Below are 24,185 nucleotides of genomic sequence, written 5' to 3'. Positions count from 1 at the left end.
TGACATACATCTCGGTCCTCATCAGGACCGCCCTATAGCGGTGGAGGTTTTCCTCATCCTGTGCATCCTTTTTTTTTTTTTTTTTTTTTCCTACCAGCTGTTTCCCAAAGAAGACGGGTGTCCACAAAAGGCAAAAAAATCTAAAATTGATTTTTATCACTTCTGCAATAAACCCCCTTGAATAAGAGAATGTGACATCAAATGCAAGTGCCAGTAAACAACGTTTTCTTATTATTTTGGGAATTGTATTGGAAAATACAATTCCCTTCTCTCACCCCCTTGTCAGCTTTTGTATCAGCGTAAAATGAAGTCTCTTCTGGCACGTGCCCCCTTCAAATAGCGACGTAGGATCACACCAGCTCATACATCCACACACGGAATGTTATATACTGTGGCATTCTTAATTTTCTTACTTGAAAGGAATTGCTCTTCAGCAGCATTTTGCCTCCATGCAGCATTGAATGATGCCCCCCCCGCACACTCGGGTCAGAAACACACACAGATGTGTGTAGACACATCTACAGGTCAGAAAAGTCTATTTTTCTGACAAAACCAGCGCTCAATTTCTCTCCAAAACACTGTTTCAGTATAAGAACTATGAGAATTAGGAGCTGCTTCTGCAGGGCAGGGAACAGGACCAGAGCTAACCATGGGTATTGCGATGCCGGGAAGCTTGAAACATCTCCCGAGGGTCCCCTCTGGGAAGCACCAACTTGGGCTGTCACCAACTCATGCTGCTCCTCACCCAACAAATCACACAACGCATGGGCAAGGACCGGCACAGATCAACCCTAAACACACCCACAACCCTAAGATCTGGAGATCTTCAGCTTCCAGAATAGGTCAGGAAGAAAAGTTACAGGGTCCAAATAATTTTGACTGCCCTCCTCCAACCCTTCCAGTTACACCTTACATCTTCACTTCCACACTTGCCAGCATAATCTGAATTTCCATCGGAGACACCGGTCACTTCATCGAGCCAAAAATACCTGGAGGTACTGCCCTGGAGAGAGGGATCACCAAACTCTACCTGCCTTGTCCCTTCTTTCCTTTCTGCTGCACCTATCACAGACTCAAAGAGCAGGTCCAAAGGGTCGAGACTGGAAACCAGTCCCACTCCCTTCTTATCGACTTCTCTTCCCCACCCTCCAGAGAGATGAATTATTTTTGCTGCTCCTCAACAGACAGCACACTCATTTTCTCTGGCGTTTGCATTTGTTATCCCAGCTAACATCATTTAGTTTGTCAGGTCCTGCGGAGAGCGATCGAACCAATGGAAACCGCTCTGGCATTAATTACACACGGGGTCCTCCATGGCAATTACTCCTAATGATGAGATGCCCCAACACGGCAGATACACCGCTAATTTAGTGAAACATTTAAAAACTAGAGCAAAGTACTTAAAATGGAAAGGCAACCAAGAGCCCTGGTCACAGCCAAACTGTTGTCGCCCTGTATTTGTGTGTTTAAAGCCATATATTAGAATCATAGAATGGTTTGGGTTGGAAGGGGCCTTAAAGATCATCTACTTCCAACACTCCTGCCGTGGGCAGGGATTAACGGCAGACAAAAATCTCTAGTCCCAGCTTTACTGTAGTGTCGTGCACAGCCCTGAGAAAATCTGGGGAGAAACCGCCTCGCACCTGACACTTGTACCCGACTTAAACCAAGACTGAGCATTCCTGGCCTGAAGTCCCACAGGATGATCAAGGGCAGAGTCATGAAAGCCATCGCAGCCTTGGGAGCATGCGATCCCTCCTGTACAATTCCCATCCTGGGCTCAAGAAGATGCAGAGGGAACTGGCTGAGGAGCACCTTTAAAAGATGCCCAGTAAAGGCTGGCTTTCACAGGGGGTTCACTGCTCTATCCTTGAGCCTGGCACACGGGGGCAAAAATACGCGTGCCTAGGTGGACTAGAAAATCCCCAAGCCAGCTGGAGATGAAGCAGGAAAAGGTCTTTGAGTTTCGGAGGGAGATACAAGAAAAGAGAAAGAGAAGACTCCTTACCCCTCATTAACACACGCCTAATGCTGCAAGAGCAGCGGGCTATTCCCAGAGAAGCCAGAATACAGTCCTAATGCCATAGTTAAAAAATATAAAGTAAAATAAAGTAAAGTAAAATAAAGTAAAGTAAAATAAAGTAAAGTAAAATAAAGTAAAGTAAAATAAAGTAAAGTAAAATAAAGTAAAGTAAAATAAAGTAAAGTAAAATAAAGTAAAGTAAAATAAAGTAAAGTAAAATAAAGTAAAGTAAAATAAAGTAAAGTAAAATAAAGTAAAGTAAAATAAAGTAAAGTAAAATAAAGTAAAGTAAAGTAAAGTAAAGTAAAGTAAAGTAAAGTAAAATAAAATATAGATTGACAGACTGCAAAAGTCTAGTAACCCAGAGGTCTTACTGGATGGAAAATTTAGCAAGAGAGGGGAAACAAAACCCAACAACTTCAACTTCTTGACCCACCTGCTGCATCCTCACCTCCCCGTCTGGCAAATTCCTTCCTAAAACTTTGGAAGTTATTAGAGAATTGCTCCCAGAACCCACAAAGCGGCTTAAAACCCGCTGTAAAACACCGGACGGAGATGATCAGTGGAAGGTCCCTGCAGGAAGGAGGAGACGGAGGCACGACCCCCTTCGTGCTCCGGAATACTCGATACGGAATACTGGGATATTTCATATAGCCTGGAATATTCAATATGGAAACTAGAAAACGACTCGCAGCCGCAATTTAATCAGATACAATAAGTATTCTCCAAACAGAAGGAGCCTCAGACCCAGTTTTCATCCATGCACGCCTAGGGACTTCTCATCCCAGCCCGAAGCTGCATTCCCCATGCAGTTATTAACATCACGCACACACAGATTAGAGTCGTTAGCGTTTCTACGTGGAAAAAATCGACGCGCAAGCACGCAGCTACCTCTCATCACGAAGGGGAAGATGCTACTCGCTGTAAATATTGTAGCCTGCCCTATCCTGGCCTCTTCAGGAGCATGAATCACGTCTCCAGATATTTTTTTTTTTTTGTACTTGGTATTATCAAGGCATGAGTCACGGGAGAGTAGCGATATAGCAACAATCCTCATTCCCCAAACCTTCCACAGGGCAGGCTGAAATCCGTTCGGATTCCTGTAATGAAGTTATTTAGTAGATGAGTCTGCTTTGTGGTAAGCCATTATCCCTATCAACAGACAAGGTATTGTCTTAAAACAAAGAAAACCCCTCAAAACACAGTCTTTACATCCATTACGCGTAAAAATCCCATGGGGTGAAGTAAGGATTTGGAGAGTTTGTCATTGCTTTGACTAAAGATTCCTCCAGCACAGCGAGGGGAGGATTTTGCAGGGTTGTTTTTTTTTTTCTCCTTGCTTCCGTGAATTTCACTACCTACTCCTCGATTTCACACCCCTGAGAACCAGTTTCTCGCTACGAGAAGCCACTTCTGCAGCCGAGCGAAAGCACAGCGACCCTGCGTGCCGGAGGTCCACCTAGCATCCCACCCCTCACGCAGCCAGCTATACAGACAGACCGACAACGTCCCTGCTCCGCATTCGCGCTCTTCAAGTTACGGCAAAATACAAAGCAAAGCAAAATGCTCCACCAAGCGCAACGTGAGCCAATACGTGGTGCGGTCCAAGAACCAAACCAGCCTGGCCCTTTGAAGCCCCCAAAATGCTCTGCAGGTCTGGACCAGAAGAGAATCACGGAATCGTTTGGGTTGGAAAAGACCTTTAAGGTCATCGAGTCCAACCGTTAACCCAGCACTGCCAAGTCCACCACTACACCACGTCCCTAAGCACCACGTCGACACGTCTTGTAGATCCCTCCAGGGATGGTGGTTCCACCGCTTCCCTGGGCAGCCCGTTCCAATGCTGGACAACCCTTTGGGTGAAGAAATTTTTCCTAATATCCAATCTAAACCTCCCCTGGGGCAACTTGAGGCCGTTTCCTCTTGTCCTGTCGCTTGTTACTTGGGAGAAGAGACCGACTCGACTCCCACGAGCCTCACCTAGGCACCACCAGTACCAAGCAAAGGCACTTAACCCCGGTTTTACCTTTTATTTCTTTTTTTTTTTTTTTTTCTCAATACCTGAAGCCCCTGCCAGCTCCTTGTAATTAACAACCAATTAACAGACAACCCTCATTCCTCCTCCGCTCTGCCCAGCTCGCAGCGGGTTGCCCATCACCGGGGTGGTCCCTTGGGGGGGTTGGGGGGGGGGATGCTGATGCTCTCTGGACCACCGGGAGCGGGATGCGCTGGGGGTACCGAGCGGGTGGGCACCGCGTCTCCCCTCCTCGGTCGCCGCACCGGGGCTGCGGTCGTAGGGCGGAGCGTGCCTCCTCCTCCTCCTCATCATCATCATCACCATCATCCTCCTCATCCTCCGCCGCTGCTGCTGCGCGGTAGCCGGGGCGGGGCGGGCCCTGCGGCAGCGGCTCTGCCCGGCTCCGCCGGTGCGGGTTGCTCCGCCGGGAGAACGGCGGAGCTGGAGGGCAACCGGCCATGGGCGGCGGGGGAGCGGCCGGAGCCGTGCGGGGCGCGCCGCCCCTCTAGGCTGCCCGTGGGAGAGGTGAGCGGGGGGGGCTCCGTGGGTGCGGGGGGGCTCTGCCGGCCTCGCCGCGATGCTGGGGGGGCGGGGGGGGGGGGAAGGAGGCGGTGGGGAGCGGGGTGCGCCGGTCCCCCCATCCTCCTCTACCCACCGCCGCACCCGAGCGTCCCCGGTGCTCCCACCCGCCCCCGATATTTGTCCTCCGGACTTTCTGGCTTTTAACACTCTCGGCATCGTGTAGGGTAAGAAGAATACGGAAGGGACCAGCTCCGAGCGATGGTTTTGTGATTTTCTTTTCTTTTTTTCTTTTTTTCTTTCTTTTTTTCACCCCCCCCCCCCTCCTCCCCGAATAGTTCTTGATAAATTGCAGTGTCATTGTCAGATGTGCCTTCCGCTGCTGTGCTCGGTTTTAACGCTTTGCCCCAAAGCGAGAGGTAGGATCCACCCTTAGCGTTGCAGGCACGCGTTGATCCGTGAGAATGCGGCTTGAGCCACCGAATTTGAAGCGCAGGTGGCTGGAGTGGATTTTTTACAGGGCAGAAGGGTTCCTAGTGAGCAGTTTGGAGTCGCTGAAAAGACGGTTACTCATGCTTTCATCTTGCTTTTATTTTATTTCATTTTTTTTTTCCTTTTCTTCGCTTCTGGAAGCGGTATCCGGATGGTAACGTACACCCGCTCGGTTCGCAATGCTATTTTTTTGCAGGGTCTCGAGCGCGGCACGTCCTTTACACGGTGGTACAGCCCGAGGATGGCGTGTTGCGGAGGGGTGTAAAAGGCCACGGCGAGCTTGCGATCGCAGCCGGTGTTAACATCAGAGCGAAACAACCCTTTAGGCTCGTTTGCTCTCTGGCGTGGAGTGACTGACACTACAGTTAGAGCGGAGCGTGTAGCCTTGTGTCGGGGGTGACAGCGTTGTCATTGAGACTGGCTAAGGTGATTCTCCGCAATCGAAATAATGAAAAGACTGCATAGACCGTGGAGCTGGACTGAATTTGCTCAAACAGGAGGAAACCTCCTCCGACGGCATGCCGGGGAGCAGAGCAGCAGAGGAATTGGGGGCCTCGTTACCCTGAAAATCAGTTTGAAAATGGGGTTGTATTTTAGCAAAGGAAGATTTTGCTCTAAAAGAGCCCCAAAATCTCCTACCACAGCTGAATATTTTTTTTTTTTTTTTTGCATTTTGCAGCTGGAGGTTTATGAGTGAAAACTCTTGGTATGAAGCATGTAGGGTACTTAATCTATTTTTAAACCTTAAAAATACCTCCTATCGTGTTTTTTAAAAAAAAAAGCAGCAGTGAAGAGTGGTTGCACTTAATGCTCAATTTTTTAATGTGCCTGGATGATCATAATTCACAGGCAACTGGCCATTATTTTTTCCCCCCACCTTTACATAATTTAGGATGAAATTATATGTTCTTAATCTTCTGTATGATTTTCCAGGTTGGTAACCCGGGCGACTCTGAGATTGCCAGCGTCGCCGCAGGCAGTGCAGCATTTTCTCTCTGCTACCTACCAGCTTGTCTGGTGCCGCGGCTGGAGGATTTTTCTCCAGCGCAGTGCTTGCTTGCTGCGCTTACCGCGAGAGGGCCCATTCCGTGCCTGGCTTGGGTGATCTGCACGTGGGGACGGAGCTGCCGCACGCTGGACCCACGCCTTCCCCGGGTGGGGGGAAAAAAAAATCATCTCATCCCCCACCTGGGCTTTGCACTGATGCTCCTAGGGCTGTTTTCAGATCTGGGCTGTTTTCAGAGCTGTCGGGATGTTTTTAGAAGTGGATTGCATATTGTTATAACCTAATGCTTGTAGTGGAGCAAGGTGGAAAAAGTCCCACGCTCCTGCAGTTGAGGTTGCCAATGCTTTTGTTTAAAATCTTCTATGGGAAATAAGCGGCGTGTTTAGGATGCTCCTTGTTGCCACGGGAGGTAATGTCCTACTTGGAGCGGGCGGGCGTGAGCTTAATGATGAGTTACGGGCGTCATTAGGACGGCATTCCTGCCGGCGGGTTGGCTTGCGATGTTTGCGCTTCCAGTTTGCAGGTCGGAGCTGGTGGTTGCGCACCATGGAGTTTTTGTTCTTGCTCCAAATGAGGTGTTTAACGTGGGTTCATCGGGGGGGAAACTGTTAGGTTAGAAAAAGGACTATTACGATCATCTCGTCTCCCCTGCTGCCAGAAAACTCCACCAAACAGTTCTTGCATCAAGCTCGTTGCCGCTGACACGGGTGGAGGATTGCTCTTTAGAAAGAGATCCACAATCCTGGCCTGCAGAGCAAGGGAGAGGTTCCAGCGTGTCCTTTGGCACCATATTCTCCTGTAGACCTGACAAAGGGCCTGGATGGCTGCAAGACAAAGGTCTCCGGGGATCCTGCGCTGTGGATGCCAGGAACTTTGCGTGGCAGCTTGTTTGAAGGCTAAATTAGCGAGTTTACGGCCCGAAGCTTAGTTGGTGTTGGCTGCTGGCAGGCAAGGCAGAAGCAGCGTATTCAACTCTCTTGTTGGCCTCAAGAGCAAAAGTTTCTGCTCGGGTAGAGCGGGTTCTGCCATGCCTGGTAGTGACACGAATGGGGTGGGTTGCTTCTGAGAAACGTGCTCCCAAATAAGCACGGGCCATTCTCACGTCGCATGTCTCATCACGTCTTGGCCTTGGTGGTGGTGGAAGGTTTTGGTTTCTCTCCAAAGCGGTCGTTCTTTTTGGATGTCTGGAATTCAGCTTTGAAAAGGAAGCAATTGTACCACCAAGGTACCCCCCTTTGGAGGGGAGAGTTTGTCCAGAGGGAGGGTTGTTCCAAATCAGCCCTTCACCACTCTGACAAAAAAGGACCTTCATAGCTGAAGCTCCTGGTACGGAGGAAGGGGAGAAATTGCAGACCTCTGTCTTTTGGTTTTTTGGGTTTTTTTTCCCCAACATGGAATTTACTGAAAATGTCCCTGTCCTAACGGCTGGATTTTTTTTTGTCTTTCTTGCAAAAGCTTCTTTTTCTTTAGAAGATTCAACAAACAGGCAGGGGAACTTCAAGCTTTTCCCATCTTTTTCAACCAGCTCTACTCACCAGTTCTGGTGGTGGGCGTTTGGAGTGGATTTTCCTACAGACTGTCAATGAAATGCCATGGTGATACCTTCGTGGCCCATCAGTATAATCAGGCTGATCAGGTTACTCCCTCCTTTATTAAAAAAAAACAAAAACAACACACCATATAATTTGCTTGAATTAATTGGGTATTAAATGACTGGATATAGATTTTTTTTTTTTTTTAATTTTTTTTCCCCCAATGCTTTCTGTGCACCCCAGGTTGGGACACTGCAAGGAAGCACTGAACACTCAGATGAGGATGATGCAGGTGGCTCTCCAGGTGGGCTCCTTGTTTGGTCAGAGTCTTTGGATGATGTAGGAGATGGATGGACAAAAGCTAAACGCTTCCTATTGCATCTGCAGCTACGAGAGCACGTGTGCATGCCTCAACTGATCCCTGGTCCCCATGACAGAAGAGTTTTAGGTAATGATGGTCACGGGCGAAATGAAGGTGAACTTCACGGGTGTGGGCCAAGTAGTATTTTATTTCTGCTTGAGCTCCGCTTGGTTGCAACTGGATTCCCACGTGTTGCTCCTGCTGTTGCAGTTGATCTCTGTCCCGGGAAGGGTTCATGTGTTGGTTGTCCCTGAGAGGGAATAAAAGTCAGGTTTCTGGCAGATCACTGCAAGATGAACGCCTCTCCTTGGGGTTCACAGAAGGGCCGCTCGCCAGTCCAAAATTGGGATTTTTTTTTTATTTTTTTTTTCCACCCCAAGTGTTGGTTGCCAGCCTGCTGGTAGGTTGCCCAAGGCAGAGAGCACGAATTCCCAGCAGATGTTTCTCATTGAATTTATTTTAGAAAATGATGGGGGGAAATCATTGTCCTCTGCATGAAAGATTTTTCACTAATGTAATAGGGGAAACATTTCTGTGGATTGAATAAAGGGAATTTTGTTTGTAGTGGGGAATACTGGACAAAGGAAAACTCTGTAATCTCAAAAGAGAAGCTGCACTGATTTTTTTTTTTTTTTAATTTCTTTTAATTTTCTGTAACAAAGAATCTCCACTTCTCTGATCCAGTGCTAAACTCCATGTCCTGTTCTAGAAGAGCAATTAGTCTGGGAAAACTGGTAACGCTTAGCCCCAAAGTGACAGGAGTTCACCATGAAGCAGAGTGTCTCTGAAATATGTGCATATTCTTTTCTAATCAGCAACAATCACACTTCCAGACAAATTTCAAGGATCACTGAACCTCTGCTGAGCCCTGTCATGCACACTGAGTGCAATCCTGCAAAGACCAAATATCTCCTCCTTTCTCTGCTCTTCGTGCCTTCGCTTTTCTTATTCCAGGCTGAATTATTAATATTCCTATGGATGCTCTGTGACCCCCAACCGGTTTCAGCCAGGCTTTGTAATATAAAAGTGGGGAGTTTTTGTTAAACTTCAGTCTTGCCCAATGTTAGCAGCTTGTTGTGTCTAAGGTGCTTGCAAGCATACCCTTCATATGGTATCTAAAGGAAGCATTTTGTGATTTTTTTGTATGATTTTTTTTGTATGATTCTCATCCTTAATTTTCTTTGTATGATTCTCATCCTTAAGTTTATCGAAACAATTGTACGTGACTTCATGACTCTCCTTAATACTCAAAATCTCAGCAATATCAGAGCAGGCTCTGGTACTTGTGCACATCACAAATTTGATATTTCTTGCTGCGCTGGTCTTTAAAGGGTGCAGGTAACGTTGACCTCCGCTTGCCTTTGAACTTCAGGAGTTGGGAAGTTCTGGAGTTGCGGGGCGGAGTGGAAGTGATAGGAGGTGGGAGGGAGACAGACAGGCAGCTTGTAAAAAAAAAGCTTTTAAATTGCTATACTAAAAGAGTTAATAGCTTGTGCCCACGTCGCTGACAGGTTTTTTTCTTTTTGGTATCTAACGTGAGGTGGAATCAACTCTCACAGATATGCTTTGTATTTTGGAGGTGTATTTACCTGTCTGTTTTCTGGGATGAATGCTGGGAGCCCTGGCTGTGATGAAAATAACATGTATTGATTGGAAAATATCTTCCGGGGTCTGGTTTAGCAAAGTCAGCAACTTGATTTCAAGCCCAGGCAAATCTGCTCACCATGGTGGACAAACGGTAAATGAAATGCGTGTTGGTGCGGAGATGCACGTCTCAAAATGCCCCGAGAAGGGGTGTTTCTGCGGGAATTGGTGCCTTTCTGTTCATAGTGCCTGGAAAATATCTTCCGTATATCAGAGCAAAACGGTGACGTAACTTCTGCTTTGACTTTATTTATATGCAAGGTAGAGCTGGAAGGTGCAGCCTGGCTTTCATATTGGAAGAAGACCTTCCACGTTCGTGCTGAAGTCCCTCTATTTGTTTTGCTGGCTTAGATTATTTTGCCAGATGACCTTTATGTTCAGAAAGGGCTTCTTTCTCATTTTTCTGTCTTTGAAAACGGTTTGGACTTAGCCTATCACTTCAGGTCATGATTGAAGCCAGAGAGAAGCATGAGCTGGGGGCTGGACTAGATGACTTTTGGAGGTCCCATTCCAACCTAAATTATTCTGTGGGTTGATGGTATGCAACAGCTGTTAAAACGGTAGCGTCTTCTCGGTGTGCTCTCTGCTAGGCTTTTATATTTCCGCATAATAAATAACGATGGGAAGCATTGCTTTTGCAGTGCGTTTGCCTGCCCGTGCTGGTTGCAAGCCAAGTCTGGCCAGGAGGTCGTGTAACTACATGACCATAAACTCAACCTGGTGTGACAGTGTCCCCAGGCATGGCACTGGCTGGGGCTAGGGCTGCCATCAACCACAGCTGGTGGTTCCTGCTGGGAAGCCGGTTCATGTCCTTTAGATGTCTAACGCAGGGAGCGTGAGCCCTAATCTGTCTGCAAAAATACTGTGTGTGGGCGTACTTAAAGCTATACTTGTTATAAGCATAAGCCCTGCCCAGTATATTGGTTAAACCTGAAAAAAAGGGTTGAGGAAATTGCGTTTGGCACTCACTGGTTCTCTTCCGCGAGCCTCGGATCTGCTGGCCTGTTGTGCCTGGAAGTAATGAAGGTTGTTCTCTAGGAGAAGACCCTGCAAGGAAAGGCCACCGCCACTTGGCAGGAGATCCGTGATGGCTGCAAAGCAGCTGAGCATCCTTCGGGAGCTGCGAAGTTCAGTAGCAAAAGGGCAGCAGGCTCCCTCCGTCGAGGGCTCGCAGGCATTTCTTTGCTGTGAAAAACAGCAGGGTCGAACAACCACATATTTCCTTTTCTTTGTGGCTTTAAAACACTGATCTATTTAGACTTGTCACTAGAATTGAACCTATTTCTTTCTACTCCCTCCACTTAACCACCACAAGAGACTTGAGGTGCAGAATCGTTCTTCGTTTCCAGCTGGAATGAAGCACGGTTCCTGGCACGGGTTCCCCGGGTGACGTTCTCACGAATTCCGAAATAGCCTTGCTCGGAGCTGCCGTCTGTCCTGCTCAGCTGCTGCCGAGGTTAAAATACGTGCAAAACCCCTTCGTTTCAGTGCAAAGAACGCATGGGTTCCCTTCATGCTGAACACGCTCGAAACGGCAACGGCACTTTGAGTGGTTCTTGTTCCCCTGATGGCTTGTTAGGGACACTTTTTTTAATTAGACAAAGGTTCTTGGAGCAATTCAATTTCCTTTTTTTTTTTTTCCTTTTTTTTCAAACTGAAAAACGAGCTGGGTAGGATGAACAGTGGTATGTAGAGCTCCACGCTACCCTTCAAAGGGGTCGGGGGTAATGCTGTCTTGAGGAAGGCTGTTCCATCTACCAGAGGTTGATTATTTTCATAGCTTCTCATGGTCCATTAAACCAGAGCTGGGATTTAAGAGGAAGTTGAACGGGTTTTTTTGGTGCTACGAGGAGCTTGCTTGAGGGTTGACGTCCATGTGAAACACCAAGATTCGTGTATTCTTCGTGCAAAGTGTGTTACAAGTGCTTTCAGTCTTCAATATCTACTGTATAAAATCACTAGGTAACGTAGAAGAGCATAGCTCGCTCCTCCTTCCCCATAAAATTACGTTTCAAGTGTATGGAGGGTAAGGACATGTTGTTTGGACTTTTCCTTTCAAACTGACGAGGCCTTCAGATGCGAACGGAGCCTCTCAGCGCTTACAGAAGAAGCCAGGTTATTTAGCTTTTTTTCTTTTTTCATAGCTCTTCCTTCTCTCACTGGAATTAGAAGCCATTTCTGTGGCCGAAATGACAGACTCTTGAAATTCACCTGAGAGCAGAATTCCCTTCGCTGAATTCCCCAGTATTATTTATGCCATCAGCAACGGAGCAAAATCCTAGAATAGTGTTATTGCGTGGCACTCTGAGATCATTACAGAGCTACAGATTTTGCTGCGATGGCACGTTTTTCTTCTGTTCTTATTTCTTCTGTCGTGAAAAAGCAATACGCATAAGCAACGCTAAACCAGGTCATCAGCATTAAGTTGTCCGTATTTGTGCCTGCTTAGTGCCGCCTTTCTGTATTATATTAAGCCCAAAGTGTGTGTTCTTAGTTTTATATGATTGGTTTTGGGGGTTTTTTTTTGCATAAAAGGTGTGGTCTAGGGGGGCTAAGTTAGCCTGATTTAAGGGGGGTTTTGCGTAGATGGATATAGAGGTTGAATTGGTGGATATTTTCTTATCAGGCTGAGCTGCCAGAGCACCAACGAGCAACTAAATGGTAAGATTTTTATTTTTTTAGGGCCGGTGCTTCCTTCTAAAACACAGCTCCTTAATCCTTTGAATTCCCTTGAATAGCAGGATGCCCTAGGGCTGGATGTGTATGTACATGGGTTCCCTCTGGTTTTGTATTTCTAAGGGATATTTGCATGAGAATGAGTAACAGCACAGCATTTTTGTGACGGGATTCCTGTGCCAAAATGAATTGGCCTTATCCGTAGAATTAATGAGAAGAAAGAGGAGATCGGGGCTGCTTCTGCCTTGTGTTGAAGGAAGTCGTTTGACCGGGGTCTTGACCCGTTGTTGGCTGGGACGTGTAGGAGAGGGACCTTTGTCTGTGACTGCTGTGCAACACGGGGAAAGCTGTTGCCTTTTCTTGCAGGTTCTTTGCCTTTTGGCTTTTACTCGCTTTACCTTTTTGAACTAAACCTTCCAAAACCGCCCGTTTTCTTGCTTACGGATGGCCACGAGCGGAGCACGGCACAGCGGTGCTGTCCTACCGTGCTTAAATATTTGGAGCTGTTTGGGCTGTTCCAAGATACTCATTTTTGTTCTTAATGCTTCATCAAATGCTCAGGTTACCACAGCACAGGTCTGAGTCTTTGTCTTTAGGTCAAGTTTTACCCGACACATTTTTCTTTAGTTATATTTTAGGATGACTGATGTCAGCAGCGTGTGATTTGTTGAATCTTGCCTTTTTTTTTTTTCTGGACCTCTGTCTAGGTCGGAGGGTTTCTAGGCTAGATGTGTTGTCCAGAAATTACTTGTATTAAGGAAAGAAAATAAAATACAAAGACAAAATACAAAGAAAAAGCTTGGCAAGGCTTTGGTTCTTCATGACACCACTTCTATTTCAAGGTAGCTGAAGGGTCTCCTCAACCTGCAGCTTGTGGCACTTGTGGAGGTTTAATTCCTTCTCACTTTGAAGCCTTGAATTTGTTTCTTTCCTGCAATTCTCCTCTTTTTTTTAATGAAAACGTTCTTCCTTGAGTCACCGTAACGAAGATCTGAATTGCAAGTTATGTTCCATCAGAGAGAAAGAGGGGGTTCCCCAACCCCCTGACTAATCATACCCAAGCAGAGGAAATCAGTAGTGCTATTAAAGAAGCCAGGATGGGAAAATCAAATAAAACTGGGTGCTTTTCCTGCATTCATGTAACCGAAGATCGACGCTTAGCTCGCTCGCTCGCTTTTCTCTGAAATAAAATGCCTCTTCTAGGAATATTTTTATAATAGCACTGGGCTGTCTGCAGTTTCTGAACTCATTCCTGTTGGCTAATTTCATAATTTCTTCCCCTGAACTTCCAATTTAGCACCCACACCTTACTAATTAGCAGAGCTATGAGCACTGACGGGGAGTTCTTTGGCAAACTTACAGATTTCAGACAAGTATTTGGCTGAGATGGGCGGAAAAGTGGAGGATGCAGAAAACGGAGGTACTGTGAATTGTTCAAATGGCATTTAGGGGTCCTATTCCTCCTCCTTCACTTAATTAGAAATGAAATCTGCTTTTATGCCACAGATGTTAATATATATTACTTATAGATATACCACTTAAGTGGTACCTTTCTCTGCCAGTATGTTACGTATTGCTTCCGAGCCACCTTGGTTATTATTTTGCAGCAAGATAAAAAAAAAAAAAAAACAAAAAAACCCCAAAAAAACCAAAAAATCCCTAAAAATGAGGTAGAGGTGACAATGCGCAGCCTCGAGGTTGGAGAGAAGAATTCAGAATCAGTGTTTTATTTAGACGAGGATGGGAATAGTGGGAGCTGGATATAGGGCATGGAGGAAAAGAGCCTGTCGGGAATATCTGCAAGAATCAGTGGCTTGATCTGTTTGAAGTTTTTGCTTTAAAATGTAGATCAGCCCCGTCTGCGAAGAGCGAAAACTAGAGTCCTTGTCATGCTTCTGATTTGCTGGGTTGGGGAGGGGGCGGAGGGGGTGGCTGTCCCTTTTTTCTTTGGCTTTTCTTTTTTTCTTCTCCTTTGTGAAGATGTGGTTGTGGGTGTGGTGGCGTTCGGGTTGGGGTTTTGGTGGTGTTTTGTTTTGGGGGGTTTCCGTGTGTATTTGTGGGGGGTTTTTTTGGTTTTGGGTTTGGTGGTTTGGGGTTTTTTGGGGTTTTGGGGGTTTTTTTTTGCTATATCTGCAGCTGTCCTACATAAGATGCTTAACTTTGCAGCTCTGGCAACCAAAGGGTAGGTTGCATCTTTCCCTGGAGGGGCCTGGAAGCTGCCTAGGTCCGGGCACATATCCTTTCTTTTAAGGAGGAACGAGCTAAGATGGGCTTTAACAGTTCACACGCTCCCTAAAACTAGTAAAGCCCCTCCAGGTACGGTTCCGCTGTGCAATGCAGCGTGCTGCAGAAACCTCAGAATTATTTCTGAAGCCAAGTTCAGCTGTGTCAGCATGCCACTGGAGGTGAATCAGCCCTGACGGAGCCAGAAATAATTAACCTTGGGTGCAGAGCTGTGCTAATGCAGCTGCACTTCAGTGAATTACAGCATGAGCAGCTCTGTGCCTGAAGTAGATGTTTTTCAGCTTGTTCGGAGACCGTTCGGACGTCTCCAGTCCTGTGCTCCACTGGGGACGCTGCAGCTGTGGTGATGAAGAAGAAGGGAATGCTTCTTCCATGCCTCGGATAATATGAGGGCTTGCAGGAGATCCTATTCCCACTCAGACCTCCTGAGCCCAATTTGCAAGGAACTAATGCTGCTTGGATGTCCTTGTGTTCTTTGGAAAGTCTCAGGTGCTGGCTGAATGGGAATTATTTGGCCCATTGTTTTCGAGTCGGTGGTAGGAGGAGAGGGAAGATGTTGAACTCATTGGGCGTGATGGTCTCTGAGCAGTGAGATTGCTGCAAGTGGATATATAAGATCTTGCAAACTTGTTTGGGACCTGGGTGGCTTCTACACTTGCTGTGGTGCTAGAAGAACATAATGGCACCTACGGAGTGTCAAAGTGGATCTTTAAAGCTTCCTTCTCTCATCTGGAGACCTTGGAGCATCCGTGCTTCACTGCCTGGCATGGTTCACGGATGTACCAGGGCAACCGCACGGGCCAAACTACTGGTGATGCTTCAAAACCGGTAGTGTTTGAAGGCCTATGGGAATGACCTCCGTTGCTGCCGCAAGGTTAAACGAAGGGGATGGAGCTAAATTTTCAGGGAAGGCTCTTGTGGTTGCCTTCATAGCGTTCAATGGAAGCAGAGTGTGGTCTTTAAATGATTTTTGTCCATTTATTCCGCTGTCTATGAAAGCGGCTATAGCAAACGAAACATCCTAACGTTTTGTTTTCTCAGCAAAATGAGATATTGAAAGGTAAGCAGCTCTTGGACCAGGCAGTCAGAGACCCAATTAAATATACAGCTAACGGATCGTATGGCCTGACAGCACACCGTAGGAGGAAATAATGGGCATCAGCAGATGTGGTCAGTTTATAGCTAGACACACTAAATATTTTGCATTCTGGGAGGGAGCCCAGTAATATTTCTTCTTGCAGTGCCTTTATGGTGGCGCTTTTGCGGGGGCGTGGCGTGTGTTGTGTGGGTCTCGGTCTGGTGTTGAACACAAGGATGCGTAGACTTGGAGACCAAAAGGACACGTATGTTGGCGGCACATGGAGCAGCCCACTGAGGTGTGCTATATAAATATGCAATAAATATGCAAATAGCTTGTGTGGGTGGTGCGGAGAAGGGCAGATGGAGATGTGGATAGTTAAAGTGGCTCTTCCTGTTGTTACACAGTACGTAGCCAGGAAAAGGATTTATTTTATATGAATATACGTTGGCCTGATGAGAGCTGTGGGTCTTGTTGCTGCTTTGCGCGTACTGGATGGAGAGTTTTGTGCACGTTTAGCAGGAAATTTCCTCTGTCCCTGGAGTCTGCAAGGACATCTCCAGAGGGAATACACTTGATGGCGTACTATTCTCAGAAGGAATGAATATACCCCTCCCCTGGAAAGCACTGGGTGCCAGTCCTACGTAGCAGGCCTGAGGAGAGCGGGGCTTTCCGGTGTTTTGCGGGAATGCTTTGAAAAGTATCCGTGTTTGGGAGCGGAGGCACGGAGAAGGACCAGGAGAGGCTTATTTGGACTGGCAGGCTGTGAGCTGCTGATGCACCTTTCTCCCCCATCTTGTGACTCTGTGAGGAAATAAATCCAAACACTATTAAGGTGATAACACTATTAAGCCCAGAAGTGTCAGCACCTGGGGAAGAGGCCAGGGTGTTTATCAAAATGCACTTAAATGTTCTCAGCCTCCAGCCTTTCACTCCATGGTATTGGAGAGATGCCTGCAGGCAATTCCGCATCTATGGAATTTAGACAGCCCATAGGTGCCATGAGTGATGGGTTACAGAGTCTATTAATTACGCAGAAATCAGATTTACTCTCTGGGGTTGATTGTCTTCGGGCAAAGCTCACGTAGGAGCAGCTCATTCACAGCTCTTTGGAGTGAACCAGCCGTCCGTCAGCGCTAGTGGTGGAGGCGTGGGCTTGGAGATGGCTTCTCTTCACCTGGTCTGGTGGGGTCAAGGCTTGGGGAAGCCTCTGCATTGCTTCCTTGGGTTTCCAGTAGCTGTGGGAAAGCCGCTTCAGCTCTTTGGGTTTGCTATAGGATCTCCTGAAAGCAGGAAAAGTGGAAGACGCTGCGTTGCTTGGCAAAGGCAGCGACTGGGATCCAGTAAGGGCTATGGATGCTTAGTGGAAAATCAGGATGAACGATTATACAAGGAGCATATGGAAAGACGAAAGCAACAAGGCCATGCTAGGACCAAATAAATTTGATGGGGATCACGCTGCGTTGCCCTACAAATGCCGCAGAGGAAGCTTTCTGCGTACGAGTCTTAACCCGCTGGAAAAGCGGCACAATTTGGCTTTTTCTTTTTTCTTTTCCTTTGCTTGGTACAAGGCTTACCAGCTACAGTCTGGGGAAGATTGTCACTTTGAGAATAAGGTCAGTTCAGGAGGATTCTGGATGTTGAAATGCAGCTAATTCAGTCGGACGCGGCAACCCCGGGGTATCAAGAAGCTTCTGCTCTACTACGGTAAATCTCAGTGTCACAGTCTTCATTACTTTTTACTCGCTGGAATATAATCCTCCCCTGAAACGCTCTGAGAGATAAGATCGTGCCTAGACTTTCAGGTCTGCTTTTACATTTACATTTTCTCTGTGGCATACGCTCTATTAGGAGCCATTTGCCTTTGTCTCGGTGCTTTTGGGAAAAAAAAAAAACCCACAACTTTTCTGCATCTCAAAGCAGGTTTGAATTTAACAAGAGGATGGTAATGCCTTTCCTGATATATGCTGCATCTTTTAAAGTTGCTTTCTTGAGGTGTATAATAGTCGTTATTTCTCGATCTCATTTTCTTGCTTTTCAGCTGTTTGCAAAGGTTTTTACAAAAGCTGATTCACCAGTGACTGCCATGTAACACAATAGTTGCTGCCTTTGAGATGGCGTTAAAATGAACCTTTAAAATCGTGCCTATAAAACACCTGTTTATCAAATCGTCCTGAAAAAGAGACTGTCAAAGCAGGGGTTTTTAGATGTTTATTGTATTATTATAAAAGTCTTGCAGAATATATGTTTATACTGGATGCTTCTAGTTTGCATCTGCATCCCTCAGTAAAATGTCTGAGGGAATTTGAGGGATTAAATTTTTTTCCCTATTTTTTCCCCTTTTAAATTTTTCCACTTTTTTTTTTTTTTTCCCCCCTTTCCAATATGTTTTCTAATGGCATTTGTGTGGCTATTGCTGCAAAAATTCAGCACTAGGATTCTTCTGTCTAGGTGTTTATTAACCTTTGAAGCAGGTTAAGGTTAATTCGAAGGTGTGGGGGGGAAATAAATCACTAACTGGGACCCAAAGAGGCTGTCATTAGCTGCAGAGACTAACGAAGCTTGGCACAAGCTGGATTTTGTTTGCAAGCATGCTCCTTTCCCTTCGTAGAAGGGGAGAGAACAAAACATGACGCCTTTCAGTGGTACAGCGAAATGTGCTTCCTGCAAGTATTTGAGATGCTATTGTGATAAGTGTAGAGTAAAAGCATGTCTTAGAGTCCCTGGAAAAGCAAAAGGAAATAGTTGAAGTAGTTAATGGTAATTGTATAGTTGCCTGATGCCTGTCAGCTCATCCAGCTAGCGACGGCGCAATACTTGTCAGCTCCCAGAAGAGGAGGTTGCTGAACGAGGGGTAGCTCAGAGGATGACTTGAATCCCGATGATGCGAAACCTTTCCTCGGGAGAGGTTTTAAAATAAAGGATGCATGAGGACTGTCATGAGTTTCCAGAAGACTGGAGGGAAGGTGGAGCTGGAATTTGGGCTATGAGAACATCCCAAGACTGGTAGGGGACTTACGGACCTGGTGGTTTTCCATGAACCTGGTCAAGAGTTTGGGACGTCATCCTCTTCGTGGTCTTCTGTTGAGATGCGCAGAGCAAGAGGGCAACTTTCGCCTCCGTAAATATCTGAGCCGGCTTTCCTGGCTCCTGCCCTGTCGGCGTGATGGCCCAGTGCCCCACGTAGCTTTGGCAGAAGAGCCGTCCAACACCAGGATGCTCAGATGGCCGAGTCAGGGGGCACGTGGTCTCCGCAGCACGTGGACATCGCCTCTCCCAGCCTTTTTTGCTTCCTGGCTGAATGACGATGTTAGCGAGCGTAGCTGGCTTCAGACATGTCCTTTCTTACTCCTTATGGGACTTCTCCAGGCGTGCACGGTTGCTTATCAAAACCCAATACAATTTTTCAGAGTTCTCCGGTGGTTTGGGAACGACTGAATTGAGTTCGCATGAGAATGGAAACGTTTGGGATTTTAATGGGGTAGATGGGAACGAAGGTCTCAACTGGGTTAACGCACCAGGAATTTGGAATATATTGGTAGCTTTGACACAAGTGGGGTACGCAAAGCAGAGGTGGAAAGGCAGAGCTGCTTCTCTTGACTCAAACTTGTCCTGCTTTACAATGTCAACTTTCACAGCTAGGCAAATCACGGCAATTCCCATAGAGGTTCCATGTTTTCCTTGGTCATTTTTTTTTTTTTCTTTTTAAGCCAACAGCTGTGTGGCATTAAGTAATTGGCTTTAACTTTGAGGGAGTTAAAGCAAAATAAATCCCCAAGTGGATGATTTTGTTCAGAATTAAAATGCATTCAGCCGTTGTAGATGAGTGGAGTTGGCTAATCCTGATTTGCAGCCATTTAAACTGGGATTAGAAGTGGTCACACGAGGATTAAGTGCAGTTTAAATAATCTACTAGGAATGTAATTCAGATTAAATAGCTTGTGTTCTTGTAAAGGCAGTGCGTTTTGGATTATGGCACCTCTGCGTGGTGTGCTCTTCCCTTTCTTTTTTCAGAATGAAAAGTGAACCATTGCTGTAAATCACAAATTGAGCAGTCATTCCCCAGCAGCTTTTTGTCTTTTGTATTTTTTTTTTTTTTAATTTCCTTTTGGATTGTGCTTTGTGACAGGCATTTAATCCATATCCCACACTTCCCTACCTCATAAAAATGTGAAATTTATAAAGAAAATATTTAACATATTAGATAACCTAAAATCCAGCCTTGGTTAGGGGAAACAAAGTAAATAAACCAGGGGAAACAAAGTAAATAAACCAGGAAAAAAAAAAAGTATTTATTTCCGTGTGCTAGAAACTGTATTATCATTCGATAATGGGACATTACTCACCCACACCGATGGTGAAGTAAGATGAGAAAAGCAAGTGGTTTGGGACTGAATGGAGATAGAATCGCTGAAGATGCCTTCACTGGGTTTGCTGGGAATTCAGACTGAGAGGACCTTCTACGTTGTCCTTCTAGCTGGAACGATATCTCCTAGCAGGCTCCAGAATGGATGTCGTATGGAGGTACTCACTTCCATAGGTATCTCTTTTTTTTTTTTTTTTTTTTCTTTCCTCCTTTAGTGCAGTGACTCTTGCTGCGTCCCAGAACTACTCTCCTCCATTTCACATGGAGGGATGCCGTGATTGTTGATGCTGACGCGTACGCCGAGAGCCCAGGCTTACCTTGGCGCACATCTAGTACGCTCGAGCAGCCTCCTGAATTGTCTTCTGATTCATTTTCTGCTTAGGATGTGCCAGTTTTAAACTGTTTCAGAGACTTTTGGGGTCTGCAGAACACGGATAAACCGTGATGCCCTACAGTGATGTGTTGAGAGACGGCCAGATGATGTACCAGTTTGTCATCGTGTTTATTCAGAGGGAGCTTGCGAGCTTGCCAGATTTATGATGTTTATCAAAACCGTTCAGTCTCTCCATTTTGAGACAGCTTGTTCAACCCCAGCGGGTAGCACTTGTCACAAGTACGTGGGCTTGGAAGAAACCTTGGTTCTCCCTTGCCACCCCAGTGCAGGCTTCATCGGGTACCACGGGGGAGAGGGTGATGGTCAAGAACTTAAATGGCTCTCATTCATCATTGTCAGAGGTTGTTTAGTAAAGTGACATGTCCTTAAATGATAAAGAGAAAGGGTTTAGCTTTACCTGATGCACTGTTTTCTCTGCCTGGGAGAACAGAAGAATTTTACTTCAAGGGTTTCATTAACACTTTTCAAGGTGATATAATCATTTATGTGAGAGCAGGAGAACTTGCTAAAGGGCTCTTAATGAGCCCTCTCCACTGTAATTTCATAGGATTGCAGCCTGGATAGTGCTTTTCATGTGTTAAAGCAGCGCTTGCGATCCTAAATGAGCACCTGGCTGTGAGCGGAGGGGTCATTTTGCACTACAGGAGAACAGCAGAACAGCCCCCAGTGCTTTCTGGCAGTGGTTACCTGTGGCGTGGGCTCGCTGTGGACTCACCTGCTTGGCAGGTGTGGGTTTGCTATGCTCACGCAGTATATGCAGCCCTACAAGCATCATGCCTCTCCCTTCCCGTTTAATGAGCATCCTTCAGCTGTAGCACCCTCCATGCACTCCAGGATTGTTGCTTTGCCCTCTTCATGTGCTTGTACCCTTGCCCTCTTCAGCTGCTGTAATTATACGCCACGAATTGCAAATTGTGACCTCTCCGCTTAGTACACATTTTCTTTGCCTTGGTCAAAGATGTGGCTTGGATGCTTCTCTAAACAGAATGATGAGATAGCGTCTATCTGTCCCCCTTTGGCCTTTGAACTACCCTCTGCTCCCAGGATCATTAATCCATTATAGTATTTAGATAATTCCTCTTGCCCTTGGCAGTATGATATGTAATGTGACGCTCTCGGAACTGAGGACGTGTAAGCATCGCTCAACAGGGGGACGATTTCTTTGTCATCGCAAGAAAAACGGGGCTTGCATGACATTGTGCAGCGGGTTCGAGATCCAGCTTGGGTTGCACGCTCCGAATAGAGCCCTACCCAAAAGGAGCGAAGCTGCACTGGTATCTCTTTCCCAGACAATGTCTGGCTTTTGCATTTTGGAGGCTTGATAGCAACGCGTGTTGCACACGTAGCAGGCTCTCTGCTTCCACGCAAACCATCTGAACTTACCGTGGTCCGCAGGCAGCAGAGGAGTCTTGAGCAAGCTGTGTCTCGAATGACTTCACGTTGGAATTTTTAGCTAGGTCAGCCTTAAACTAGGGTCCACTGAGGATCTCAAGAGTGGACGATTTCTTGTCTTGTTTCTGCTAAGCCTGCAGTCAATTAGATGGTGGTTGCAGTTGCTTTTGCATTTCAGATGAATGCTCCTCCCCAGGCTCTTTAAACATCTGTAGCTTCCAGAGTTGAGCTTAGTTTGTTAGGCCTGAGCTGTCATCTCCTCTGACTCTTAACCACAGGGAGTTGTTTTTATTATTATTGTGCCACGTGTATTTTTTTGCGAAGGATACTGTTAGAAGATGAATGATGTTTAAGAGATATTCAGTACAATTAGAACTACAGCAATAACCTAGATTTACTGGAGCAGTGCAGCCATTTATTAAGTCTAAGTGTGCAGGTCCTTAAATTTCTGTTGGGATTTTGTTTATCTATTGTTCTGTTTGTACTGGGCATAACACCAGAAATGGGTTGTTTGCTGGAAACAATTCAGAAGATAAACTGTTCCATCCATGAAAACTTCAAACAAAGGTTTTTTCCCTTAAGACAGAGTACTTGGTGAAATAGCCCCTGGTTTTCCGAGAGCGGAATTCGAGAGTCTAAAGATGTGATGAAAAGGTCTGATCTTGCTTGATCTTAAAACCGTAGCTACTTCATTTTTTCCCTCATCGAGACACGAGCCTTCAGACTAATTTAGTACAACTCGCTCCCTTAACAAGCTACGCTATTATGACTTATTTTGATAGCGCCGCGAGGTTCTGCTTGCGTATGCACGGAAGAGACAGGCACTGAAGATAAAACAAGGTTATTGCAGCGCAGAAGATTAACCCGGGCGTTCTTCCATCTGAGCAAGGAAGGGGAATAAATACCTGTGCCACACACAGGACTCAAGCCCCTAAGCAGTCCTACGGTCGGAGATCTCTGCCTAATTAATCTCAGTGCAAGTTTATATAGGTTGCATCCAGAAAATGTTATCTTAAGAGATCCTCAAGAAACCTAGCTGTGGTTTCTTGTGGTTTACTAGCTGTGAAAGACTTAGGTTCCTAATATTAAAAGTTTGGATTCTTATTCCTTTAGCTGTCCTCTAATTTTATCCTTGCTTCTCATCTAGTTTGACAGGTAGACATTTTCCTCTACGTTTTAAAACTTGGGGAATTACTGCTTACCAAAGTAGAAGGCAGTAAAGAACATGAAATCAGTTGGCTGTGAGAAATGTTTTAGCAGGCCTTCAACAGATAAAGGGCTGTAGGTTTGAAGATCACGCACCAAAGGAGCATGACGTCTTGATTGTGCACAGCATTTAGGGGAAGCTTTGTTAGGCGCTGACCGTCAATGCTATTTCAGACTTTCTCCGCGATTTCTGACTTCTCTTTGTGTGCTTGGGTTGCTGTGTCTCTGAGAGAAGAGTTTTGGGAGGAAATTGTTATTTTGAAGCCCCCTAATTCTGTTGGCTTACTTTGCCTGTCTTAAATCTTTTATGGTGCTCGCAAAGGAGGACACGTTAGTGCAAACTATTTCTGGATTTGAGTATGACTTCTGGAAAGGAAATCGCCTTTAGTGCTACTTAATTCCTCCGTAATCTCGTCTCACTGTGGACCTCAAACCCGGTCCAGTATATTTTGCTCAAGCTCTTATGAACTCTTCATCTGAAACATTTGACTTTTCTTGCTGGCAGTCAAAGGATTTGTTTTGTGTGAGTTTTCTTGCTTCACTTTAATCCTTCTAATAGAATTAGAGTCCGGGTCCTTTGGATCTACAGAGCCATTACAAGCCTGCTGACAGCCTGTAACCTACGCATGCTGTGAAACCCACCTAAACAGATACGAGTAGTGGATAGCGTAGACCAAATATTAGCAGCAGACACCAAATATTAGCAGCAGACACCAAAATGAAATACCTCTTTCTGAGAATTAGCACAGAGAACGTGCAGATGATTTGCCTCTGCTCTTGGGAGCCCTAAGGACAAACTCCATTCTGTTGGTCAGAGGACAAGGCTTTCCCCCTGAATGCAATTTTAGAGATAACCGTCATTTTCTAGAAGGTGACTTGTGGGTTTTTTTGTGTTTGCTTCGCTTATTCACAAGCAGGTTGGGAAATGCTGCACGCTGCACATTTCCTGCTGACTTAATGAGCTGCACTGTTCAAACTTTGAAGCCAAGGTGATTTCTTGTGAGCTCTGTAGGTTTGAAAATGATGGACAAATACAAGTTTTGAACTACTGCTGGCAATAAGGTGAAGTTTCAGTGAGCTCAGCTGGGGTGCAATACACTCCCCTCTCCACGAGCCATGTATGGCACGGTTGTGCTCCAGCACCTTCATCCTTGCCACGATCAAAATTCACATTAGTCTTGTTGCCCAACAGAGATGTGGAGAAGTTGGTCTGCTTAAGGCATCCCGACTCTTTG

The 24,185-nt window shown here is 46.0% G+C and overlaps 1 protein-coding gene across 4 annotated transcripts in view; it reads left to right on the top strand.

The window, feature by feature from the left end:
• The first annotated feature begins 4,409 nt into the window (after positions 1-4,409).
• The window catches only part of LOC142403804 (leucine-rich repeat and fibronectin type III domain-containing protein 1-like protein), a 55,739-nt gene continuing 35,963 nt past the window's right edge, over positions 4,410-24,185 (top strand). For 3 of the 4 annotated variants that reach the window (XM_075490086.1, XM_075490088.1, XM_075490090.1), the window contains exon 1: positions 4,410-4,565. Coding sequence is in view for 1 of the 4 variants with exons in the window: in XM_075490087.1 (XP_075346202.1) it covers positions 20,100-20,116 (17 nt within the window). In the remaining 3 variants the exon portion in view is untranslated. Of the gene's footprint in view, positions 4,566-20,006; positions 20,117-24,185 lie in introns of those variants that run through there. The other variant, XM_075490087.1, reaches the window with a different exon arrangement.

The sequence above is a fragment of the Mycteria americana genome, unplaced genomic scaffold (assembly GCF_035582795.1).
Source record: "Mycteria americana isolate JAX WOST 10 ecotype Jacksonville Zoo and Gardens unplaced genomic scaffold, USCA_MyAme_1.0 Scaffold_43, whole genome shotgun sequence".
NCBI classification, from domain to species: domain Eukaryota; kingdom Metazoa; phylum Chordata; class Aves; order Ciconiiformes; family Ciconiidae; genus Mycteria; species Mycteria americana.
The sequence above is the reverse complement of the archived record's forward strand: the minus strand, read 5'-3'. Positions and strand labels throughout refer to the sequence as shown.